This window comes from Rhinolophus sinicus, chromosome 1 (genome assembly GCF_057876585.1).
Source record: "Rhinolophus sinicus isolate RSI-liver-muscle chromosome 1, RSI-T2T, whole genome shotgun sequence".
Classification (NCBI taxonomy): Eukaryota; Metazoa; Chordata; class Mammalia; order Chiroptera; family Rhinolophidae; genus Rhinolophus; species Rhinolophus sinicus.
This window is the reverse complement of record NC_142501.1, coordinates 34,324,395-34,346,615: the sequence shown is the minus strand read 5'-3', so window position 1 is coordinate 34,346,615 and position 22,221 is coordinate 34,324,395. Positions and strand designations below refer to the sequence as shown.

Below are 22,221 nucleotides of genomic sequence, written 5' to 3'. Positions count from 1 at the left end.
AACGTACAAAGGGTTAAAAACATTCTCATAAGGCTATGTGCCAACTCAACGTGTAGGATGCAAGACTTAGGAATGTGAAATTCTCCCACACTACTAAGAAAAGTTCAGAGATCTTCTACATACCGTGTTTCCCTGAAAATAAGACCTAACTGGAAAATAAGCCCTAGCATGCTTTTTCAGGATGACATCCCCTGAACATAAGCCCTTATGCGTCTTTAGGAGTAAAAATTAATAACACCCAGTCTTATTTTCAGGGAAACACGGTAGCTCGTGATCCTATATAGTTGCTAAGTTAAGTGACTAAAAAGCATCATGTCATGGCTCATATCACCTTAGTGATATATACCAACTGACATCGAGCACTGGCTCACAAAAAGCACCTCTATAATGACCAGGAAACCAACTTAGTTAAGATAGTGCACACTTAAAATCTGTTATATGTGAGGGGAGAAAAAAGACTGTTACCAAAATTGCCTAACCCCCGGGGTGGGTTATGCAGTGAAAGTACAATATGATGGACACAGTTCCTTAATACTCCATCTAGTGTCTACCTGGACACAGTATATATTAAATCTAGTAAGACAAATATTTACTTATCAAGCTTGAGTAATCCAAAGACTGCTGACACATTATAACATATTGTTAAAACAGCAATTATCTCCTAAATTTCAAATGTAATACCACAAGTTAAAATGTTAGGGGTGTTTATATATGGTTGCATGTTTTTTTAAAAATTAACAATATAATCTAATTATCAATACAACCTTTAGAACCAGTTGCCTGCTCACTTAAACCCTGATGGATTTTAACAATTTTAGTATTAGTATATCTCAACAGTGATGGCAGGGTGATGGGAAATAATGTGGCCTAATAAATTATCTGTACTTACAATGTGATATTAATTTCTGGAAAAAACACTAAATGTGGTAACTATTCAAAACAAACCTAGATAAAGTTGAAAAAATGATTAATATTATAAATAATATTTTGGCCCATTACACTTTGACTCAATTCATTTGCTTAGCTCTTTATTCACTACTTAATAAAAATTATATGAACTGACACAATTAAATGTGTCCTGAAAGGGTGTATGTCAATATTGACTAATAAGAACTTTTTATCTAAGATAGCTCTGGCAAGACCTGGGAAAGATGATCAATTCTCACTTGCAAATAATAGGTGTGGGTTGTCATTTAATAGGATTGTATATACTAATCCTGGTACCAAGTATCTTCAGTTAATTTCAGCATCAGGGATAATTCAGGACCACTCTAACAACAGAAATCCTCAATAGTGCCAATTCCTATATGTCCTCAACTCAAAATATCAGAACCTTGGAATACATTATATTCATTTATAATATTCCCACTGTAATATTTCAAAAAGTCTAATTTCTTCAAAGTAATATACCTCAGAGCAAATTAAAATCCAACACATATAGTTCTATTTGAGTCTACCAAGTATGTGGGAAGTAAATAAAAGAAAAAAGAAAGAAAAAAACAATTTGAAAAAAGAAAGCCTGTGTAAAAACAATCCCAAATTACTTTGAGAGACAAAAAAAAGCCTAACTAGCAATTATAAATTAACAAAACTAATGAAAACAGGAAGTAAAAAAAGAAATCACAAAACCAACCCCTCCTCGCTGACCATCTACATGTATGGAACGGATGTGATCTGCCAGATCTGGACTAGAGTTGAAGCAAGCCTGGCACTGGTCCCAACAACAATTATAGGCAATATTTTTGCTTGAAGAAGTAGTGCTTCCTTGTCCATTCATCATTGCTGGAGTTGAACGCCCACTGGAAATTGTGCTGTCTACATCCATTATAGTACTGCTTATGCTACAAAAGAAGAAAAAAGGCTGTTATTCCTAGAAATTCACTAACATGAATATGATATTATAAATATTTAATTAAGATTACCACTTGATATTCTGCTCCATACAAATCATACTACCCATATTTTCCTTTAGAAAACAACACTGCTTTGAAATTATTTAGTTGACAATAAAGTGTAAATCAAGGCAAAAAAATGCTAATACCTCAAAACCAGATATGTATGGGGTAAGTTAAGCAGCTTTTAGCAGATATGAACTCCCCAATACTATATGCTACAGAAAACCAAACACACATATACACACACACACACACACAGTTCATAACATTTCATCCCTTCCATCATTCTAAGAAGCATGATAAAGTAATAGTTTCCCACTGTAAATAATTCAGAATCAAAAGATTATTTTTAGTTTTCCAAATCACTTGTTGACCCAAAATCTTTTCTTCTATCCACTTATCTGAGAATATAACTGCCATCACATTCTACCTCTTTCCATCTCAAGTAAGTTGGGAAATTTTGCTGTATTTTCCCTTCTAAATAAAAAAAGCAGAAGAGAAAACACTGGGTGCAATAAAACTTTCTGACTTTACCAAAACTGGAATAAAATGTTTTTTCCTGGCCCTCAACTTTTTTTTTAAATTAATCTCTATCCATCAAGAGACTGAAAATACCAATCAATCCCTTTTACTTTTTATTTACTAAACAAAATATTACATATTGGTAATCCTTTTATTTACCAAAAAATTATATTAGTAATGACAATAATTTTCAATGCTCAAAATTTCACATCTTAATAAAATGTAACACACTTATGCTTCCATTTGAAAAGCAATTCATTTATTTTTTCAGTATCTTCTCAACAGAGAAATTACATGGAAGTAGTTTCAATTACAGAAGGGTCAACAGTGAGAATGTTTTCAGATTAAATCCATCAAAAACTATATAGCTACTTGCAATTTAAGTACCAGTATATTATGAAAATTATGTTATATTAAGAGGTATGCTTCTCTAACGCAAGTTTTTATTACAGAAAATTTCAGACACAGAAAAGTGTATATGTCTGAATTCAACAATATTTTGTCCTACTGGTTATATGTAATTTGTTTGTCTCAATCATCTGCAACTTGCAAACATGATACTTCAACCACAATTATTTCAGCACATACCTTCTAAAATTTAAGAGCATTCATTTATACCACTACAATCTTATTTGCTGACACCTACCGGTAACAAACTGAATTTTAACCAATTAAGTAAGCTTAATAATTAGTGTCTAACATCAAATGCACCCATTTAGAAGAGCTAACAAAAATGGTCTTGTAGGATGCTTCAGATAAGAAAAATGGTCATTTTCCTTTAAAGGATAGTCACGTGTTTAAGTTCATCCAGCTAACTACCTTACCAGTCAACATATAGATTCTAAATTTCAACTCTAAAACTTCATTCTAAAACTTTTTAATCTCTGTAAAACTCTCAAATACAAATCAGCTCTTGAATGAGTATTTTTTCATAAATTGTTATTTTTTTGCAGAAATAAACTGTGGGTATGGTAGTTTTCCTACACTGAATCACAACTTTTTATTTAAGCCCTAGAAATTTCAAGTTTCATGAGGCCCTTAACCATGAATTGGTTACCTATTTTCCTTATCACTTGCTTCATATATTAAAATATTTTAACTGTGAAGCTCATACTTTTGTGCAACTCTAAAAGCAATTAAAATATTAACAGTTTTAAGTAAACAACCAAATCACACTCAATTTATAAACAATCTCAGGAAAAGAGAGAAGTCTCAATGACCTATTGTGGTATAACCTCCACGGTACAGTTAAGTTTAAAACACACTGAAGAGCAGGGTAGTTAAGTTCCAATTTGCATACGTGAGTGGAAGAGGAAGATAGATTTAGATACAGCTATCCTCTACAGGCAAAAGCTCTGTGGATGTTGGGGGGTGGAGCAGGAGATAAACTTTCACTCTATATATACCTTTACGTATCATTTCTAACCACAAAACTGGACTCCTTTTATTTAAAAGTCCAAAATTAGTTGAAAATGAAACCAAATCAATTTTCTTTAGACTGCAAAGTAAAACAAGGTCAAGAGACTCCTATACTTGTGATAAATCCAACTAAAATATAGTCTATCTGCCTACTGCTTAACATACTCTTGCTTAGTAACTTTACCACCGAAGAGGAACCGTACCAGTTCAAATACCTATGAACACTCAAGCACTGTTTAATCAGTCTGTGTGCAATACCATTCACTTAAAAAAAGAGTATTTTGTGTGGACAGATTCTCATAAACGGACAATGAAATGCAGATTTAAGAGCATGAACTCTGTCTACCATTGGCAGAGCAGGTGAAGAGCAGGTCCCATGATTCGGAAGATTTGAAAAGCACTCGCACAGGCACAGCACCCCACAGAGCCTCCCACAACCAGGCAGGGCCAACAGGAGTCCTACATCACAGCACTTCTTAGACTCCCCAACTTCTACGAAGTGTCCAATCTTAAGCCTGTAGGCTCCCTCTTGGCTCCAGATCCATCCATGCTGGAATCTGAAGGCAACAATCCTGATGTAGGAGACAGGAGACAAGTTACAGGTGATTTCTGAGTGTGACAGAACCCTGAGCTAGATACCAATTTCATAGAAAGCAGTGTCCTTCTTCCTGTAACAGTAAGATAACAAGATGATCAGAACTAAAAGGTGACATTTCACCTGATCTGTAATACTGCTAGGATCATATATATATTAAATTTTTTCACTGAGTAATTATGTCTAGTGAACATTTACTGATTCTATAAAACGTGAACAAAAGCAGCCTGGTATTTGGAAGAAAACCTAAGCCAGAAAAAACACTCACACTATTCAGATAGTTTCAATAATCTAAAGCAGTGCTTCTCAAACTAATGTGTATATGAATCACCTGGGATCTTATTAATTGCAGATTGATTCAGTGGGTTTGGGGTAACACTTGAGACACTATTTTTAACAAGCATCTACTTCTTGATGTTGCCACTACATACATTTTAAGAAGCAAACTCTAAAAGATCTCTTTCACTGTTATTATCCCACTGAGACTAACCAAAGTATCTAAGGAAGTGTCTCGTATTATAAAATGATGAACTAAAGCATTTGCATACAGCCACATAAACACCATGACTGCAGAAAATCCATGAGTTTCACAAAACAAAAAACAAACAAAAAAGAAACCCACACACACATTATTAGAGATGTCAATGCACTATTTAGGAAAGGACATGAGATTATTTTCAACACAACATTCCCTTTTCCTCTTTTCCATGGACCATGTTAAGAAAGCTTCTGGCAGACCAGAGTTTTCCACTTTAACATCTAGAGTAACTAACTACATGGATGTTATGAAAATGGCTTCCTTAGAAACCAATTGAGGGCCAACTCATGTATACATACAAGCACAGCCTTTTCTTTGAGAACTCAAATTACTTCCAAGAAAAATATCTGCATGGTGGACTTGACCACAGTCAACAGGGATATCAACACTGAGAAATGAAGATGGGCTTGCTAGATGACAAGATACAGGAGCAAAGGAAGCAATACATGTATGCTATGTAATCATGACGGAGAAGGACAAGACCATGATCTCAATGTAACAGAACAAGAAATGTGTTGATATGGTTTCAGATTCCACATTGCAAATAACTCCTAAAATATCATTTGTCAAGTTTTGGCATATCATCAAAAAGCCACAAAACTATCTAAAATGGCTATTATAATATTCCTTCCTTTCCAACTAAATGTCTGTATGAGGCCAGATTTTCTTCACATAGTTCAACCAAACAAATTCATTGCAACAGACTGAATGCAGAAGCACATGAGAAACTAGCTGTTAAGCCAGACATTAAAGACATTAAATATAAAACAATGTCACTTCTGTTTGCTTTACTGGAAAAGTTATTTTGCATTAAAATACTGTTTGTTACATATAACTGGTTTATTTTTAAATTAATTAATGTTTTAAAAAGTCCTTGGTTTTAATTTCCATTCCTAAGTGATTGGAAATCACTTAAGTGATAAATATAACCCACATAAATAAAAGCTCCGTGGATTCTTCAGTAACTTTTTAAACACTTTAGCTGATATATAATTCACATTCCTCAATATTTAAGAAAGCAAAGGGGTCCTTCAGGGCAAAATGTTTGAGAACCACTGTTCTAGACTATCTGAGCTTAACCATCTCTCTGAAACAGAGAGGAAAGTCTATTTTTACCTGGAACAGTTTTATTTTATTCTGAAGTTAACTCATTCTGAGGTCAAATGGGTAGAACAGCCTTATCTGCAGCCTTCTTTTCAGCTATCTGTAAGGAAATTCATCTGTGTTGTGGATTTCCCTTGGCAACGTTGGGTCCTTTTCTTCTTCCCCCTGCTCTGAAATGATTTCTAGGCTACTGAAATTTCTAACTTCAAAGGAGAGTTGAGAACAGGGGACCTAAAGAAGATATGGGTGCATAATTTGAAATCAAGTATAATTTACTCTAGTAACTCAAAAAAATTAAAATATGAGAATTTGCAATTTCTTATAAATATGACATTGATTAACAAAGTTGCAGCTCTGCACTGGTGTTTCCCAACCCTAATTTAGGTCTCCACATGTCCATTCATATAAAATTAGATCTGCAAATTGCACACCTTATGCTTTACCCAATTAAACGTCTTCCTTGGAAGACTCACCGTTAAACTTGTTGCAAGCTCTACTCTCCTAGGGGAGTAGCCAGGTGGCTAGTTCCAAATTAAAGGGCTTACATGAAATTATTTAAATTTTATTGCTTAAGTTGGAGGGGCTGGTCACTTTCACATTTGTAATATAAAGACAATTAAGATAGTTAAGTAATGGTGTCTTTGGAAAACAATTTCCATACTAGTAATACCCTTTTACAACTCTCCATCAGTAAGAACGAAAGTTTATATGGAGTCTGAAAGACAAGCTCCCCATATTCGCAAGTCAAATCTTCAAGACTAAGCAGCCAAAAAGGAATAAGGAAATAAACTGAATGCTAAAACTGGAATAAACTTGTATCATCCACAAACCCTACTTCAAATTTAAATTCATCTAAAAACCTTTACTTTCTGACTTTATAAATTAATGTTAAAATTTTAAACTTATAAAATAAATACTAGACCGCAAGGCTCATAATACCAGCATGGGCCAGGGAGCTGTGTCCTACACAACTAGACTGAGAAAGAACAGCTTGAACCGGAGTGGGGGTGGGGGGGCGTGGAAGAAGGGGTTAAAAAGAAAAAAGAAATCAGCATACCAAGAATTAAGAGCCTTAATATGTAAAAGGTTCTTACAAAAAATAAATAAATACTAATAAAATACCATTTTAATATGTCTCATGCACTGGGGTTCCATATAAAAATCCATCTGGGAAAAAAGTTTCATCCACTACTCAAAGTCTGCAAATTGTTTTCTCAACCACTGACCTCAAAATTGTCAAACTACTATGAAATGGATAGTACTTTTACATTAAAAAGTTAGACCTGTATTTTATATACAGAATAAATGACAGAAAGGATAAAATGTACCATAAACTTATAAGAATGTAGTAGAAAAACAGGATGATCCTGGCATCTAACTACAAGATCTGGAAGTTAGTGATCAAGATTCCACAAAAGAACCTCCCTAATCTCTAATGCAGGGGTGTCCAAACTGCGGCCCCCGGGCCAACTGCGGCCCATGATCCATTGTTAATTGGCCTGCAGCAAATTCCAAAAATATATTTAGTTTACTTAAATAAACCAGGTGAGGCAATACGTACTTCACCTCGAGTGAGTGGTCCGGCTGTTTGTGTATTTTACCACATATAGTCCTTGGTGAAAAACGTTGAAAAAAGTTTGGACACCCCTGCTCTAATGGATCAAGGCTGTTTTATTTTTGTTCTGTCAATGAAAAACAATCTTTAGGAAGTCTTCTGGTCATAGTTTGTATGTTAATTATTATAAAACAAGTATTCTATATGTTTTAAGAATGTATTCTAATGTTTTAAGAATGGAACATGGTCCTCCACATGAAAAGAAGTGGCATGAAATACAGGGCAACAAAAATTCTATTGGTCTAAGTAAGGAACATTTAACAGAGTCAGAGCAAACATTATAAACTTATGTTTACCTTTGAAATTGGTAATAAGCTTTGGACATAAGTATATTATACATAGTTTTCAAACTACTTATCAAATTGTAGGTAAACAACATTATAACACACACAGGAGCTTCCTAATCTAATCATGCAACAATATAAGGTGTTACTCGGCGAACAGGTGATGTTCCAGTCATCTATAAAAAATTGCCACTCACTACGAATTTAAAAAAACTAAAATATAAGAATCTTCAATTTCTTATAAATATGACATTGATTAACAAAGTTGCAGCTCTCCACTGGTGTTTCCCAACATTACTCTATGTCTCTTTCACATGTACAATCAAAATTATTAAAGGTTACAATTCAAAACAGTGCAAAGCATTTAAGAGGATCCTGTATTTTTTCAAATTCTCAAATTGTATACCAGATATTATACAACTTTAAGAGTAAAACTCTGAGTTATCCATAACATTCCACTCCCATTTGTTGGAATGGACAATTATTTTGTGTCCTGCTCCTTATTCTAGGCACTGACAAAGGGATTAAAAACTAAAACTGACCAGTTACAAGAAACAGGTACTTCAAGAATACTATGAACTGGGGTGGCTGGATGGCTCAGTTAGAGCGCGAACTCTCAACAACAAGGTTACTGGTTCAATTCCCACATGGGATGGTGGGCTGTGCCCCCTGTGACTAAAGATTGAAAACAGTGACTGGACTTGGCGCTGAGCTGTGCCCTCCACAACTAGATTGAAGGACAATGAGTTGGAGCTGATGGGCCCTGGAAAAACACACTGTTTCCCCCAAAAAAATTTTTTTTAAATACTATGAACTGCCTACCTGTTACATTTTATGACTTTCTCTTAAGGGGGGATTATGTAACATAATACATCAAAAGTTGTATCACAAGATATTCTATTTAAATCTGACTTCCCATTCTTTATCATAACAGCTAATACCTAGTATTTGCTGTATATCCTGCATTGTTCTCCGTGCTTGTGTCAGACCGTATTTTCCAAAGATGGCCAAACCAAAGTACACCTTCCCACATCATCCTTTTCTTACAATGTGGCATCAGCAGGGAGGGAGGATGAGAGGGGTCTATATTACTTCCCCTTGAATCTGAGCAGGCCTGAGACTGCTGCAGAAGTGATACTGCCAGATGTCTAAGGCTCTCCTAAAGACAATACAGCTTCACCATGGCTCTTCTCGGACACAAGGCTTGGAAGCCCTGAACCACCATGGAAAGAAATCTGATTCTTCTTAAGCCACCGTGCTGAAGAGATCCTGTGAAGAAAGTACAGAGCCAGAGACAGATGCCGGGAGCTCCGGCTGTTCCAGCTTCCAGCTGTTTGGGTCTTTTCCACCCAGGCACCACGTATGTGACAGATATATGCGTGAGTTTTCTAGTGAATGCAGTCTCCAGCCTTTACACTGCTCTCAGCTGACACCAAGTGGAGCAAGAATGATCTAACCCTGCCAAGCCCTGCCCAGATCGTAGATTTGTAAGCAAATAATTGTTTTAAACCCATTAAGTGTTGGAGTGGATTCACATGCAGTCATAGTAACTGTAACAATGTTTGACATGTATTAACTCATTTAATGCTTACAACAACCATACAAGGTACGTACTGTTAGTATCCTCATCTTACAGATAAGAGAGACTGATAATTATGTGGCTTGCCCCAAATCACATAGTACAAAACACTAATGTCAAACAATTTAACTGCCACAGTTATACAGGTTAAATTACTGATTAAAAAAAATACTGAAATGCAGGGCTGGCCCAGTGGCTCAGGTGGTTGGAGTGCCATGCTCCTAACACCGAAGTCGTCGGTTCAATTCCCACACGGGCCAGTGAGCTACACCTGCTACAGCTAAGATTGTGAACAACGGCTCTCCCTGGAGCTCAGCTGCCGTGAGCAGCCTGAGGGCAGTGTGAGCTGCGTCAGGCTGCTGTGTGCTGCCGTGGGCTACTGTGTGCCGCCACGAGTGGCCAGTGGCCAGCGTGCCAGTGTGAGTGGCCAGCAACCAGCGTGAGTGGCCGAGAACTGCTGTGAGCAGTTGACCGGCGACCGAATGCCTCAAGGCGGGGGGAGTGTAAGGCTCACAATACCAGCATGGGCCAGGATGCTGTGTCCTACACAACTAGACTGAGAAACAACGGCTAGAATTGGAGGGCGGGGGGAGGCAGAAGGGGAAAAAAAAATACTGAAATGCAGTCTATTTTACACATCAAAATTACTGTCACTCAGTCTCATCTGGTATGCACACACACACGTTGTTTCTTTGCTTTTGTACACCTATTATTGCATGTGCACACACAAAAAATATTTAGCATTTGCATATAATTTGACTCATCTGGGCAGATAGTTTTACAAACAAAATAAACTATTAAATTTGATTTCTACAAGTCAAGTAGCTTCATAAAAAAAATAATTCAAGGTCAGTCATAGAAAGCAACACTACCCTCAGGTAGAATGTGTCCCAAATTCAGAACTGAAACAGATCTGAGCCTAACAATGTCAATATAAAAATCCAACTCCAAATATTCATTCCAGGGACGAAGGGGCAGTTACTCTAGTTTTTACTTACCAAGAACAAAAATTAGTTATGAAACTGGTCTTAAACTGGATTAAGGAATTTAGAACACATCAGATTTCTGTAAGGCCAACTAGTTTTGCCTTTCAAACTGCTGCAGTGCTGTAGGTTTTTTGGTCTTTACGCTGAGAAATAATTAGAAAGGAAAAAAAAAGTAGAGACAAATGTACATTTTATATGTGCTCAAGTCAAATTTCCCCATGGTCCTGTCTACTCACCTAAGGTAGGAGGAATTTTGCTTCCTTGATCTGCACTACGAATCATCTCTAAACCTCTCATGTGGGACAAACTCCTAAATCTAGCTAGTGTCTTGCACACAGTAAATGTTCGTAAGTTTTCAGTAACAAATTTAAGTAAGATTTTTAAGGTAAATAAAATATATGTCTTTGTCACACTGAGATAATCATAAAAATTAACTGAAGGCACACTAAAAATTATTAGCCAAAACCAAGATATTATTACTTATTATTGCAATTACAAGCTGTTATCACTGTAATATAAAAAGCTAAAATGGATTTTTCTAATCAAGAAAAAGATTACTCTCTATCCCCACAATTATTTCTCTAAATAAAGACAAAAGATTTTCCCAAAGACCCAGCAATACTCACTAAATTGGCCAAAGGGGACTGTCATGCAACAATGATGAAATATAACCTACGGAAAACAAGTAGGCTGTATTCTTCTATCACCAACTGTGCACTGTGCATATTATTTTAAATTTGTTTCTCATCTCTAGTCTACTTCCCTTTAAGATTACTCCACCCACGTTTTTCATCGAGCTTAAGATCAGCATGCAATTATCTTCAAAAAGACTGCAATACTTGAAACATTCTAATTCAATACAATTACACTATAAAGAGCTATCTTTTACTTTCTTAAAAAGATTTCCAGAAAAATACCTATATAAGCAAATGTTGCATGCAAAAAATTTGCTATGAAGAACAATGCCCATTTTATAAAGAAGTAATCACATATTTATTTGGTGTTTTTATTAAGTTAGTGTTAAATCATAAAAATGATTTTAGCAGATGATTGCAGTATACACCATTTCTGACAAAAATGACTACAGTACCGCTCAACACCTCAAAAGACGTGTTAAAATGACTGCCAACATGAATTTAATTCACTAAGAAGTCTACTGCTGATTCATCCATTCTCCGTACTTTAACAAGTATTTATAAAAAGTAATGGCAAAAATTGTATAATTCAGAAATGAACTAGTAAATGTATTTATTGAAGAATACTAATACCCTTCTAAAATCTGTGTTTTCTCTAATTGGTAACACTTCATCTTTCTAGAAACTCAAAATATAAATGAAAACCAGAGAAAGCAAATCAGAGACTTTGAAAAGTGTTAAAGAGATAAAATGCTAATAAAGACTCTATTCCTCTAAAGACTGAATAGCTACAACACTTAAAAATTAACTTCTGGGGCAGACAGTTAGCTCAGTTGGTTGGAGGCCGGTGCTCTTAACAACAAGGTTGCCGGTTCGAAGCCCTACATGGGCCACTGTGAGCTGTACCCTCCACAACTAGATTGAAAACAATTACTTGACTTGGACCTGATGGGTCCTGGAAAAACACACTTAAAGTATTTTTTTAATGTTTTAAAAATTAACTTCTATATTTCATAGTCTTAAGAGAGATCTAGGCTACATAATCTATGTATACATAAATATTACAAATGAAAATGAGGTTTCACAATGAAATGTAAATGAATGCTTCACAAAAGAGACAGGCTGAAAATTTAAACAGCCACTTACTGAAACAATTTTAATTAAAATTCCCTGCTCGAGATTGTTACAAGTCACACAGGCAGTATAGTAGCTAGTAAGACCTCATCTAGAGCCAAGACTGCCTGCATTTTAAAGGAGCTGTGTGACTTGGGCAAGTTATAATCTCTGTGGACCTCCTCACCTCATGTAGTTGTTTGTGAGGATGGAATAAACTGAACTTCCAAAAATCCTTTCAATAAGCTCAACAGTCTCAACAAACTAGACAGTTTTCTCCTAAAATACTATGCAAATTAATTTTTTTGTTGGAGAACAAAATTAAGTTGGGGAAGTTTGCTTTTTTAGATGTAAATAATCACAAGCTTTTTCAAATATGCTGTTGGAAAAATTGGGGGAAGACTTAAGGCACAGAATGGTTCTCCTCCTTGTTTCAAGCAGCCACACTGATGACTGTGAGAAAGAAGATGTATGTATCAGATACATCCATATTCAGTTTAATTCAACCACTTACTGAGTCACTCAATATAGGCAGTGTAATAGGTAAACGTAGGTAGGTAAGTGCTGAAGTATAAAAATAAATAGGACCTAATTTTAATCTTAAAAGTGTTACAGCCTAGAGATGACAAACAGAAACAAATATTTCAATACAACACCATAAATATAAATTAGAATTCTGGTAATTTTTGAACCCAGAAGTACCTATCTGAAGTTCCTTTGAGATCCTGGATACAACAAAACCATACCAGCAATATTCTCGGTTTGTCTAAAGGATAGATCCAAATTATAGTGTTTAGTCAAAAAACCCCACTTTTAAGAAAAAGAATCAATCTGAAGTTCAAAGAAATGAAATGATTTGCCAAATTTCCTGCACGCATTATCTAGTAAAGTCTGTACTACAATACTGATTACTTACTCCCACTAGAATATTCTTTCCACATCTCTATGTTATGAGAAATGGGAGGACAAATGACCATGAATTAAATACAGCCCTAGGCCCTTTTACATATTCCATCTCATTTAATCATAACACTAAGATATTTCTGTTTTACAGGTAAGCAAACAACTTAAGAGACCTTAAATTAAAATAATTCAAATCTTTCTGACTTAAACTTCACACTCTTTCACTACCCAATGTTCCTTCAGTTATTTTAGTAATAGATGTGTCTGGCGGGGGGAGGTAAACTATTGTTCCAATTAAAACCTCAAGAAATAAAACTTCCACCCACAAATAGTAACATAATAATTGTGTTAGAGACAACTCAGGAAATGTTTCTCTTTCCTTTGATTCAGTTTCCCAAGAGTGACTTTTCCCCCAACTTGTACCCTAACTCAAGTATCTTCAATTCACACCTGTACTAATTATTCCTATTTTTTTTTTTTTTTTTAAGTGTGTTTTCCAGGACCTATCAGCTCCAAGTCAAGCAGTTGTTTTAATTTACGTAGTTGTGGAGGGCGCAGCTCACAGTGGCCCATGCAGGGCACCGGGCTCTAACCTACTGAGCTAACCGGCCATCTCCTCCTCTTACCTCTTAATTGGACTCCCAGCTCCCAAACCTTCCTTCTCTACATTTGCCACATATAATTAATTTTCTTGTAAACATGAGTTTCATCATTCATCCCAAATATATTTAAGAATACCTAAAATAAGGGTCAAGCACTGTGCCAGGTGCTGTGGTGAGAGCAATGCTAAAAACAAGACATGGTTCCTACTCTCAGGGAGCACACATTCTAACAGGATAAATAGACAGTAAACAATTACTCAAATTGTGATAAGGGCAATGAAGAACATGGGAGTGCTAGCAATGTGTCTAACAAAGAATGAGGGATGGTTTGCCAGAGAAAATGTTCAAGGTAAGACCTGAATGTGAGTAAGAGTTACAAAGACAAAAATTGGGGAAAGACAAAAGAATCTGACTCACAAACTTATATTGAGAAAGGTGTGTATACAAGTTGGCATGAAAAGTCCCACTTTAGCCATTAATTCTTACTTTCCAGTTCCAACCAATGTGGATCCTCTGACGTAGGCAGGAAGTCGCCTGAATATGCTAGGCTCTTTTCTTCATGTTTCATTGAAGCTTTCTAGAATAAGCATAAAATCCAGTCGTTCCCCACTCCCACCAAAACTTCAGTAATTAATTACAATACTCTCCAATTTTAATTTTGTGTCACAATTTACAGAAAAGCTAGAAAATAATGGAATCATCTTTTTAAAAACTAAGTATCTGGAGAGATACCATCATATTTCCTTCTTATAACTGAACAGGGCACAATGATAACCATCAGTAAATGCTCAAAAATTGATTTTTTAAACATTCAAACACCTATCTGATCTTCTATCCATGCCCCAAATTGTCCATTTAGTTTTAAGGTCTACATAACTATTGTTTTCACAAATGCAAACTATTAGCCATAATAATGAATTCAACATATGGTTAGATCACTGCAAATCCATTACCATTACTAGAAAACATTCCTCAAAGCTTTTTACTAATAGAACAGTGCCTTCACTTACATAATTAAAAACTACTAAAAATAAAAGGTACTATGAGGCTTTTTAGGTCAACCACAGAATACATGTTAATGAAAATTGATTAAAATTTAGATTTTGTAATGAAATATTTTGATCTAGCCTATTCTTTTGCAAGTTTCTGCAGCACTCATTCAGAAACTTGCCACGCATTTAATAGTTGGTACAGTACTTTTTGGCATTTAAGATCTTTTACTGCTTCATAACAACAGATCATCAGCAGCTATTATCAGTTCATTTGTGCAGTCTGTCTCACCCACCCACGAAGTCAGAGGCTGTTTTATTCACTGCTATATACTCAGCACCTCGATTAGTACCTGCACATAATGGAGGTTCTCTGTGCACCTATGAAGTAAATACCTATCCTATAATGAAGGCTTAATAAACTGTGTGGCAAATACTCTACATGTAATCCCCACAACAATCTTACAGGAAAAAAACTATTACTGTCCACTCCTTTCACAGATGAGAAACCTGAAAGAGTAGTAAGATGCTAAACAACTTCAATAACTGTCCCATGGTCACCCAGCTTAGGAGAGCCAGAACTCAAATTGAAACATTCTGACTCATATTATACTCTTAATCACCTCACTGTCTATACTTTCTCCCTCCTTAACTTCAAAATTTCCATTTAACTTTGGTAAAATATTAAGCATTTTTATACAGCTCCTAAACAATAGTTTTAAAAAATACCCTCTGGGGACTACCCACTTCAGATTTCCATACCCACACCCATTTTTTAAAATATGGCTTTTACAGAAATTTAATTTGAGTTATCCAATCTTTTAACACATATTATGCACCTCTGAATCTCCTCTAATTTGGTACTTCTTGACTTAGACCAAACTCTTTTGAAAATGTGATAAAAGTTGTTGACATCTTCTCAGAGACATGCCCCCATAAATTTTGCATACAATCTCACAGGACTTATTTGAGTGCACTCCCAGAGAAAAGCTGGCTTTAAACTCACCAATACCAACTATAAAGGCACCAATTACCGGTCCTCATTCATAGTCTTTTTTACATAAATTCTATTGTTGGTATTTCATCTTAATTCTAATAATTGAGTACCCACCATATTCAAGGTACTGTGTTAACTACTACAAAGTTCTAAACAAGATAAACTGTCCCTGCTCTCAAAGACATACCATTCTACAACAAAAGGGACGAAGCAAGCATTCAAATAACATGGGTTCTTCAGAATAGTTCACAGGAGTAGTTAGAAATTCACTATTCGTGGTAAATCCTAACCCTCTTTTGCAGTTCAGGAAATAAGGTTCAATGATAATCTTAAAATCATAAGATAAGCAGAAAGACTAAGATTTGAATTGTGCCCTTTGACTCCAGATTCCTGCAATATTCCACACCCCTCCACACATATAGAGTAGCGCCATAAAAGGGGAGGAAAAAATAGAGAATACAAATATGGGAATTAGTTTTTAAAAGACGAGGAAAGGATTCGTTGTGGCATTTTGATGGGTTTTGAAAGATTGTCTTGGTGAACAAAAATCTGAAACAATTATTGTGTATCAGGATATAATTTAAGAAAACAAAAAAACTTATCTGCTAAATGAAGATGTATGAAGAAACTATGAGCAGGTATATGAAGGTCATAAAAAGGCATTGTGGCTTATTCACTGCTCTCTCAGATCACTTGCTCTGGGGAAAATGAGCTACTACTTCATGATGACACAAAAACAGCCTTATGGAGATACTGACTTGGTGAGTTAACTGAAACCTCTTGCCAAAAGCTACATAAGCGAGGCATCTTGGAAAAGTATTCTAGCCGGTCAAGCCTTTAGCTGACTGCAGTGCGGGCCAATGTTTTCACTGCAACCTCATGAGACCCTAAGCCAGAACTACCGAGCTCAGAATTCTCCATTCTTGACTCTAAGAAACCACATGTTAACAAATGTTTAATTTGCAAATTTTAGGAAAATGTGTTACACAACAATAAATAATACAACAAGCATGGTGTGAATCTCTAACTGTGTTTACATGCGAGTTAATGAAGTTTTATACTAAGAGTTATGGCAAAAGCTACACCTTGGAATTAAGTCTCACAGCAATACGCAAGATGAAGTGGGTGGGAAGCATTTTGTCTTTCCACGTCCCACAACAGCTAGTAAAGAGTCCTTCACATAGTAAATACCTGTGTTTGGTAGCTTATATACAGGATTCCCTGACGCAACAAAGTAGCCTTAACGGTTTTTAAAAGTAAAATGACCCCTTAGAATCTCTCCATATAAATTCAATCCTGTAATCTGTAGTTTTTTTGTCACCATTCTTTCCTTAACTGAGTGTTATAAATGTTATCAATGAAAACAGGCCTATTTGAAGCTCTTCCCTAAATTTAATCAAAATGAAAAGGTAGCTAAAAGAGGAATGAATTCCAGAGAGACTATGGACAGCTGGCTGTTTCAGAGTTGAAAGGGATAAATAGTAAAAAGGAGTTTCACCATGAAGTATGAACAAAGTATTACTTTATATAAAAATATTTTATTGCCTCAAACATACAGATCCTTAATAAATATTGACAATAATCTCAACATGCAGCCTTCTAGTATTAATCTGATTTAACAATTTAGCCTCTATATTAGAAAAAAGATCTTCCAAATCATACTACTGGGAAATTGGACAATATAAGCCTGTTTTCCCAGTGTCAAAGCAATCTTAATTACACCTCAAAATTGGCAACCCAAAAGGTTGGAAGTCCAAATTTTGACTTTAAAAATGGTTAAGGGCCTCTGGCCTTTGCTGATCATTTAAAGTAAGTTTCACACTATATGCCCTTCCCTACCACCCCATCCTTACACATGCACTTTTCACTTGACATGTGATTTATCCAGAAAGGCTGCTAAAAGCGGCTGAAAAGAGGTCTTGTTTTTTTTCAAAATAAGCTATGACTTATATTCTAGTTGGGGGAAAAAACAACATAGTATAAAAAAAGAGACAAATAACCACAAAATAGAAGTTGTTACTATCAATTCACTTACATAGATTAGAAACTCAGAGTACTTTCACATAAGTATAATCTGATTCAATAGCTAGAACTAATTTGTAAACTAAACATTTTAAAGGCTAAATTTTAGATTCTACCGGGTAAAGTTGTATTTAACTTAACTTAGCCTCTGAAATTAACTTAAGAGGTGGTAACTTTTTAAAATACTCACGCTCCGATTCAAAGTAAAACTAGTTTTCAGTGGTCTTGCACGGCTAAATACTACCCCCAAAGAAAACTCCATTATCTCTATAACCGAAGTAAAAGCAAATTACCTATGAATTTTAAGGTTTTCTTACTTTACCAAAATAAACACACTAATACACACTTAATGCTGGTTTTGAATAACTCTCCTGGGGAAAATTATCAATGTTTCTGTACCAAGTGTCATTTAATCATTTTATCGTCACTTTTCACCACACAACACTTCCAATACATGACTGTAAAGTGACACCTTGGATCACAAGCTTAAGATCTAAGTCTTTATATTTAATTCTTTCTTAAAAAGAAGCTCTTACAGTTAAAAATATTTAAGATATTTCAACAAATTCTAAAGTATGTTAAACTCAAAGACGCGGTCTAAGTTCAGTGACAGAAAAACTGAATGGATGTTCTAATAGAAACAGTAGATTCTAATGATAAAAAAAATCATTGCCATGGGAATGTCAAGTTTTTTTAAAAGCACTTTAAAACCACAATATCCTTTCATCAGTTACAAACATAAAGACTTCATATAATGAAATCAATCTATAAAATCCACATAGATAGATGTAATCTGCAAGACAGTTTATAATTATGAATCCTTTCCAAATTTAAAATAACTCTTAAAACAGACTCAGAGGCAATTTCAGAATTAAGATTACAAAGACCATAACCAATTTAACTAGTAATGTAAGGCTTTTTAATACAAATGATAAATATTTTACCCTGAAATGGTAAAATAACTACAATATTTTGAAAAGCAAGAATGTTTCATTATCAAGTTTTAACCTTATTTGGACTTAGGGCACCAATACCTTACTCCTTACTCTGAAATATGATATGAAAATTAGATAATCAAGTGAATACCTAATACAGATGAAATAAAGCCAAAACTCTACCACCCAAAATATTACTTGACCAATAATTCATTGTCCCCTAAAAGGATTCAGTAGCCAGATAGTAACTCAAAACACACCAAAAAACTGACACATACAGCTTATTTAAGGTGAATTATTCTAACTCTTGCGAAGTGGAAATAGCAGGGGACTTGAGAACCTTTGTTCAGACCCAGCTCCACCTCTACCATTCTAGACTTACTGCGTTTAGTTGAGACACTCAATATGCTTCTTCATCTGTTAAATGGAAGTCAAAATAATGCCTATCTTGCATCACAGTTATGAGCCATGAAAACGACTGCGACACTTAAATTGTGCAGTGCTAGGTAAGCGTGTGTGCGTGTGTGTGTACCAAGTAAATGGAAGAACTGTGGTAGATGCTGGTTGTACAAACTAATGTCAACTTTCAAATATCTATGAGCACCACTGCAGGAGGATATAATAAAATGACAATTAACACATGCTTCACTGTGCAGTTCACATCAGTTTTTTATTTTATTGAAAACATTCTCTTTCCTGCCATGCTTATGTAGTGCAGTGCAATTTTTCTAAGGTTAGTACAGCCTATCCCATCCCAGATGTTTTCTTATCTAGGTATTAAGTAAGCGTCAGGTTCTAATGCTTTATTTTCAAAATATTTAGGGCCTTGTAGTCCTCATTACATTCAATATAAACCAAAATATTCATTTCTATCAGTTAACCGATAATGCCTAGAACTTCATACTTAAAACTTTTAAATTCAAGTCAATATCGATTTTTAAAAATTCTACTGCTCATCAAAACAGCAAATGGTCGGAATAAATGCTACTGTACTTTAGAAGCAGTTTTCTGTTTTTAAAAAATACATTAAAAGCCAATTAGTTAAAATATAAAGTTTTCAAGAGATCAAAGGTAATGCTAGTTAACAGTTGAAATGTACTACTGCAACAAATTTTACTGTCCCGAAAAAAATGAAACATATTTGTCAGTCTCCACGCTATTTCTAACGAGCTTTAGAAAAATGTTAATTTCTTCAGAGATTTCTCCAATACATGACTTTAAACATTATCAGCTAAAACCATGACTCTCACGTTAAAGCATTACTATAGAAAGACATTAAGCCGAATACCAGTATGTTGTACCTTGAAGACTGTATTTTCATCCGATTCCAACTCTCTTTGATTCCGCAAATTTACTTTAAAAGACATCAATTCATTTTTCTTTTCTACAAAGACGTGTTCGTTTTAAACTTTCTCCCAGATTTCGTCACAAAACAAATAGAAGTTATTAAAATCATTTTGGCGATCATATTAATGACCACACATACGGAATTTTGGAAGTACTGATTAAATATAAAAAGAATAGTCTCTTCTTTTTCAAGTAGAGAGGCGTAATAATTGGGGGGCATCTCCTTCATGAAAAGGAAGTTCTGTTAAATCCAGGCGAAACCAGCCATGTTGGAAAACACTTGTCAATTAGAGTTCTGACAAGTGTTCGCGAACAAGGTTGACGCTAACCCTCTGTACCGAGGTGTGTACATCAAGGAAGGGCCTCTTTTGCTCCGCCAGAGAATCTAGGCCTACTTTGGGGTTGTTTCCGAGTTAAGAACTATCTTTAGGTTTGTAAGGACTGCAGAGCCAAGGGAGAAGAGGGCGGGGAAAGGAGAGTTGGGGGGAAATGGTCTGAGAGTTTGAAGCCGCTATCCGCAGCGAGAGGGGCGCGGCGGCCGGGAGAGATTTCCGAGTTGAGCCTGGGGGAGGGGCTGGGGATTCGGGGAGCAGGGGAAATCTCAGCAAAAAAGTCCCCTTGGCCCAGGAGTGCAAGAGAAGGAAAAGAAGGGGAAACGCTTTAGTGCACTTACCTGTCCTCCGAGTCCATGCGGCTCAGGGGTTCCCCATCCGACGACATCTCCAAGCTACCTCGCCGGCCCCCGGAGGTCGCGCTGCTTCCGCCTCCCCCGGTCCCGTAGCCCTCGTCGCCGCCGCTGGAGACGACGCTGCTGCTACTGCTGCCGCCCCTGCCGCCGCCCTGGCTGCCCCGCGGTCCCTTGGGCTCTTCCAGGCCCTCCTTGCCGTCCCCATCCCCGCTACTGCTGCTGGCGGCGCCGGGGCTCAGCGAGCGCGTCTCGTCGCTGCTGCTCCCGCCGCTGCTGCCCACCAGGCTCTCGGCGCTACTCTCCTCCTCGCCACCGCCGCTGCTGCTGCTCTCATCCTCCTCCTCCTCTTCCTCCTCGTCCTCCTCATCCTCCCCGGCCTGACTGGCGCTCTCGGGGCTCGGCTCCGACATCGTCTCCGCCTCACCGCCCCCCACTCCGCCGCCGCCTCCACTGCCCCCACCGCCGCCGTTCAGCAGCAACGCTGCCACCGCCTCGGCCTCAGCCTCTTCTTCCTCCTCCTCCTCCTCTTCCTCCTCCTCGGGGGGCTCAGCCCGGCCCCGAGCCGCCGGGCCGGGGCTGCCGGAGGGCAGAGGGCTCAGGCGGGAGAGCTCCTCCAGGTCGGCCATGTCGGTGATAGCGGCGGCCATGGCGGCGCCTGCTCCTCCTCCTCCTCCCCGCCGCCGCCGCCTCCCTCTCTCGACTCGCGCTCACTCGCCCCCTCCCAAACGCCCAAAACTCCGCCGACGCCGCTGCAGAGCAAGAGGAGGGCCCGCGAGCTGCGTCAGCCTGCACACGCGCTACGGAGCCCGCGCGGGGACAGGCGCGCGACTGCGCGCACTCACGCGGAGACGGCTGCGCGCTTGCGCGGCGGCGCTAGGTGGCACCTCCCCCGGCATCGGGTTCCGCGCCCGCGCCCCCACCAGGGGCCCGCCCCTCCGTGTGCTCAGAGTTTCCTTCGGGCCTTCCCACGCCTTCCCCCGCCTGGCAGCGGCGTGACACGCCAAAAGAAAACCTGAGTGCGAGCAGGGGATTTTAACAGCCCTCCGAGTTCTCACGATAAAGTCATTCATTCCGGGGTGTTTGGGGAGTGTCCCCTGTGTACAGGCACTGAGCCAGGAATCTAACAAGTCCTTAGTTTTCGGAGAGCTTACAATCTACGACGAGAGGCGATTAAAATGAATAAAAATTAATACAATGCAAGCTACTAAATCTATATGCGCAACATAGAGCCACAGGTTTTACTCTAAACCTGTGCTTGAAAACCTCGAGGAATGGTTAAATCACAGTCTCAGAGCAAGCATATCTTTCATGTTCAAGATCTTCACACTGGCTCATGAGCCCTCTAAAATTTGTACATCCTTATACTGTTTAAAGTGGTATATACATTTTTCCAGCTTGTTATAAATGTTTTATAACTCACACTTTTTAAAATGTAGCCGATAATTTCTAAATA

The 22,221-nt window shown here is 37.2% G+C and overlaps 1 protein-coding gene across 2 annotated transcripts in view; it reads right to left on the bottom strand.

Moving 5' to 3' along the window:
- The window catches only part of AEBP2 (AE binding protein 2), a 66,869-nt gene extending 45,251 nt beyond the window's left edge, over positions 1-21,618 (bottom strand). The window contains exons 1-2 of one of the 2 annotated variants that reach the window (XM_019714646.3): positions 20,754-21,618; positions 1,634-1,841 (exon numbers count right to left, since the gene is read on the bottom strand). In XM_019714646.3, coding sequence (XP_019570205.2) covers positions 1,634-1,841; positions 20,754-21,415 — 870 coding nt within the window. In that variant the 5' untranslated portion in view covers positions 21,416-21,618. The remainder of the gene's footprint in view (positions 1-1,633; positions 1,842-20,753) is intronic. The other variant, XM_019714645.3, reaches the window with a different exon arrangement.
- Between the last annotated feature and the right edge of the window lie 603 nt (positions 21,619-22,221).